We start from the raw sequence: 5139 nt of genomic DNA, 5'->3' as shown, positions 1-5139 counted from the left end.
TCTGTGGCAGGGCCAGGGGGCCTCCATGGTGGACCTACTTCCAGGTTCACCACCAAGCATGCAGGGGTCCCCCTGCACTCCTGTAGGACACTCCATCTGCCCCACCATCGCAGCATTCACAAGCTGCGCCTGGTACCTCAAGGTATGTAGAAAAAACATTTAAAGCTGTGTCTATGGCTGAATCGCTGATTCTCCAAATTGACATCAATCTTCAGCTTCTGATTCGGCCAGATCGAATCGGGACAGTGATCCGAATGAACTAATCGAATCGCTGTCCCTGATTCAGGTCAAATCCAAATTGAACACAGCCCGTTTCGCACACCCCTACTTTCCACTGCTTGTAATCTTGGTAACTAATAAGTCAGGCAAACTTATAGTCAGCTAACTTGGAATTTTCTCTCTTGTAGAAATTCTTGATGAAGGTGACAGTGACTCAGAAACGGATCAAGATGCTGGAAGCAGTGAGGCAGATGAAGATGAGGAAGAAGAGGAAGATGAAGAAGGTAGGATTTTAAGTATAGCAAATTTGATTTAATTTTGTTAGACCAAGAAGAAATAGCATATAGCAAGTTATGATCTGAAACAATAAACATTGCCATTTAAAGGGAGACAGTGAGCTTAAATCTCTTCCACAGACTGACTAAAGGGTGTTTCCCATTTGTATCAGAAGCAAATCTAAAATTGAAGATGTCAGAAGAATCCACCTGAAACACAAATGAAGGAAGGGATTTTTTTCATGTGCGTGTTTGAACTATTGATATGTCAAAAGATCCTATATGTGTAAACCGAGAAGCAGAAAAAACAACTTTTTAAGGAATTGTTTTAAGTATTTGGGGTATTTGTATATGTGCTGTGTCTGAACTTTTAAAGTTGCATTTAAAATTCACACTCATAGTTTCTGTTCAACTAAAAATGTTATTTAATGACAGAATAATATAACAATGCTCTGAATAATATATACTTGTTCTTCACTCTCAGTCAGTCAATCATACAGGTGTCTACATATTTTTGTAAAAATATTTTATGCTACTCCTGAAGGGTAGTGATGAATGAGGAGAACTTTTTAGATGGTCACTTTTAAATTGGGCAGAACCTAACAGGGAAGCCAAGAATATTATTTGTAGTGTGTAGTAGTACCATATTTCCTTGAATCCAAGGCAAGGTTTTGTTTTGGAGGTTTTAGAGGTTTTTTTTCCATTCGGTGTTAGGTAGGGGGAACCTCATCTTAGACTTGTGTACTGATCTGGGCAGGTGGCTGTTGTGGTTTCAACTCTTGACTTCAGCCCTGACCCTGGGGGGAGTGCAAGGGAGGCTATGAGGTCTAGGCCCTGGCCTGATGCACAGGGGAGGCTGGAGCTGGAGTCCTCTGCCACAAGGTAAGCAGTGATGGTGGGGGGCAATCACAGGGCGGGGGCAAGTGATTGGGCAGGCAGATTCCTGGAGGAAAACAGGGAGCAGGTTGCCTGCCTCCCTCACCACTGCTTGCCCCAATGTTTGCCCCTATGCTTCTGCTTTCTCTACTGCAGCATTTGGAGAGTGAGGACAAATTTAAGACAGCCCTCCCATAATTAGATTTTATACATGGAAAATTTTAACAAATTTATGGTTTTTCATACATAGAATCTAATTATGGAGTCATCTTTAAATTCAAAGTCATCTTGGATTCAGGTAAATACAGTATGTCACAGAAAAATATTTTTAAACAAAATGTCAGTCACAAGCTGAAGAAGATGGCAATTCAGAGAAACCTGTCATCACTTGTATTGCATACTAGCAGATTTTTAAGGGCACTCCCATATGAAGTAGGATGTTAATTGCTTTTAAGGCCCCTATTTTGACCTTTTTAACTCTGTTCCTGTGAATGACATAAAAATATCCTTTGCCACCACTCTGATTCAGCTTCTTGTGAAATTGCTGGTTCTGGCATAAACTCTGTAGCTGGGTGTAGCAACTACTGTGATTAAACTATTGAAATATATTTTAATATTAAAAATATATTTAAGAATGTAGACCTGGAATCTTCAAATCTTGGTTCAAGTGGAAATGGCAAAAAGTTAAATAAAAAGGACTTCATAAAAGGTAACTGTTCACCTAGTTATCCCTGAGCCTTAAAGGGCAGTTGTCCATAAAATGTACTTAGGAGTATATTCATATTTTTCATTAAGATAAAGAGACCTAGTTGCATTAAAGATTAATGTAAAAGTGTCACTGTTTGGCTTCTGTCCTCTTATCCATCCACAAGTACGGGAGTTCTGTACAAGTCTACAATACCTACCTAATGCCCCTTAAATTAGTCTGTGCATGGGGTATTCTTACATAATGAACTATACACTTAGTAAAGGTACAATATCTGTAACTTAGAATGTATGCATCTGCTTTACTTTCTATACCTATTTCGAAACACATTCATTTGTTTTTTCTTCCAGGACAAAAAGTGACTATCCATGACAAAACAGAAATTAACTTGGTCTCCTTTCGTCGTACAATTTATCTTGCTATTCAGTCAAGGTAAAAATGGCAAAAGCATGTTGCGAACTGATGCATTTGAATTTAGTACGTTGATTAAAGGTTGTCAATAGCTTTCTTATTAGCATGCAGTCTTACAAAACAAATTGAAGTGTTTTATACAGGGCCAGTACAGCAATTAAAGTTAATGTTTTGGTGAGGGTGATTACATTCTCTGTGCTTGAGAGGTTGCTGAAAGCACATTCATAGAACTTCTGAGTGATGAGGAAGGGTATGTATGATGGAAATAGTGTGTTGTGTTATCTTTAGAACTTTTTGGAGCTCTGTGGACCTCTGAGGGTATGACTGCATTTAAAAAACTTAATTTTGCTGGTGAAGACTTCTAAAATGTGACACTTACCAAACTTCTGCTATATATTGCTGGTACAAACAGTGAACAGATCAGGGAAAATCCAGATGGTACTCTTACAGAGTCTGTCTACAAACTCCGACCCGTCTGACTGAACTGAGAGTGGGCTGTGAAGATATTCAAAATTATATTGGTATATGCTTCTTGGCTAACTGGAGCACTGAAGTGCCATATGCTTACACATACGTGAGGCTTCTTAAGCATTGTCCTGTTATTGTATGGGGAGGAAGGAAATTAGAAGTAGTGTGTCTCACATCACCCAATTCTGATAACAGAACAAAACATTGCTTACAATACATCGTGTGGATCTGTGATCCCCTTATTTCTTACATGAGGAATGAAGTAATGAAGAATGTTTATACTTAAGTTATTACTGGGTTTCTTTGTTAATACCTTACTGAGAGAAATGGAAGCAGTTCATGCCTTCTCAAAGATACTGGTGCAAGTCTGTTTGCAGACTCCTCTTCACCCTAATGACATTTGGCTCACATTTTGTAGGTTTTCTTTGCAACCATAACAGCTGGTGGCTTACTTAAATGAAATCTAAGAGTCTAGATATCATGATAGCAGCTTTTAGAGAAGTTCTGGTTACAGCATCTGGGCATATAATGACTGCTTCTGAGGCCTGAATGTAGTGTTTATGTTTTTATATTTTACAGGAGGTGAACAAACAAACTTATGTTTGTTTTTGTTACTAGGCTTTGTATGATGTAAGAGTAATAACTACTCATGGATGGGAGTTACCTTATTTTTGGTTCATCTGCAGATTTATTGGCTTTGGATTAGTTTGTTAAATAAAAAAAACAAACCATTTGGAAATATTTTAGTTTTCAGTGTAATTTATTTTTTAAAGGAAGCCATTACATATTTCACATTGCTTAATTAAGTGAGAGAGGAAAAAGGAGAATTTAAATCAAGAGTGTCATCTGTGTTTTAAGGAGGATTGAATTCCCTTCTCTTCCCCATTTCACCATTTATTATATTTTGTATATAGATTTTTCTCCAGTTTCCTTTATTTTATGAAAAGAAATGTAAAGCTAACCTTATTGGAGTAGCTGAACAGTAACAAGTTCATAGAATCAAAAAATTAGGATTGGAAGGGACCTCAGAAGGTCATCTAGTCCACCCCCTGCTCAAAGCAGGAGTTTCCCCAACTAGATCATCCCAGCCAAGGCTTTATCTACCTGGGTCTTTAAAAACCTCCAAGGATGGAGATTCTACAACCTTTCTGGGTAAAACACTGGAACAAGTTACTACCCTCCTGGTGGAAATTTTTTTCCTTATATATGACCTAAACCTCCCTTTCTGCAACTTGAGACCATTACTCCTTGTTCTGTCATCTGCCACCACTGAAAACAGTCTAGTTCCATCCTCTTTGGAACCTCCCTTCGGGTAGTTGAAGGCTGTTATCAAATTCCCCATCAGTCTTCTCCGAACTAAATAAACCCAGTTCCCTCAGCCTTTCCTCAGAAGTCATGTGCCCCAGCCCCCTCACCATTTTTATTGCCCTCTGCTCCACTCTTCCCCAGTTTGTTCACACCCCTGCTGTAGTGGGGTCCCAAAACTTGACACAGTACTTCAGATGTGGCCTCACCAGTGCCAAAGAGAGGAAGAATCACTTCCCTTGATCTGCTGGCAGTACTTCTATTTATGGCCCCATATGCCATTAGCTGTCTTTGCAACAAGAGAACACTTGACTCATATTCAGCTTATTGTCCACTGTAACTAGGTGCTTTTCTGCAGAGCTGCTGCCTATCAGGTCCCCAGGGTTTACCAGTGCAAGGGATTGTTCTGTCCTTAGTGTAGGACTTGTCCTTATTGAACATCATGAAATTTCTTTTGGTCCAATCCTCCAATTTGTCAAGGTTTATCTGAATCCAAGCCCTACCCTCTAATGTATTTACTACTACCCCCAGCTTGCTGAGGGTGTAATCCATCCCATCTTCCAGGTCATTGATGAAGATATTGAACAAAACCAGCCCCGGCATTGACCCCTGGGGCATTCCGCTTGATACCGGTTGCCAGCTAGACATTGAGCCATTGATTTACTACCCTCTGAGCCTGATGATCCAGCCAGTTTGCTATCTACCTTACAGTTCGCTCATCCAACCCATACTTCCTTAGCTTGCTTGCAAGAATGTTGTGGGAGACCATATGCAGTTTAAATTACATCAGGACTGTCCAACTTTGGCAGAGCTAGTGGCCACAAACTGCATGGCCCATGTACTACTGGGGCAAGTTTCTGAGATTCCCCCCCCCCCCCC

At 39.9% G+C, this 5139-nt stretch overlaps 1 protein-coding gene across 3 annotated transcripts in view; it reads left to right on the top strand.

Moving 5' to 3' along the window:
- Positions 1–5139, top strand: part of CWC22 (CWC22 spliceosome associated protein homolog) — a 66284-nt gene that overhangs the window by 26403 nt on the left and 34742 nt on the right. For all 3 annotated transcript variants that reach the window (XM_014522480.2, XM_014522479.2, XM_014522481.2), the window contains exons 12-13: positions 408–503; positions 2427–2508. In XM_014522480.2, coding sequence (XP_014377966.1) covers positions 408–503; positions 2427–2508 — 178 coding nt within the window. The remainder of the gene's footprint in view (positions 1–407; positions 504–2426; positions 2509–5139) is intronic.

This window comes from Alligator sinensis, unplaced genomic scaffold (assembly GCF_000455745.1).
Source record: "Alligator sinensis unplaced genomic scaffold, ASM45574v1 scaffold1130_1, whole genome shotgun sequence".
Lineage (NCBI taxonomy): Eukaryota > Metazoa > Chordata > Crocodylia > Alligatoridae > Alligator > Alligator sinensis.
Note: the sequence above shows the minus strand (reverse complement) of the source record. Positions and strands in the feature narration are given on the sequence as shown.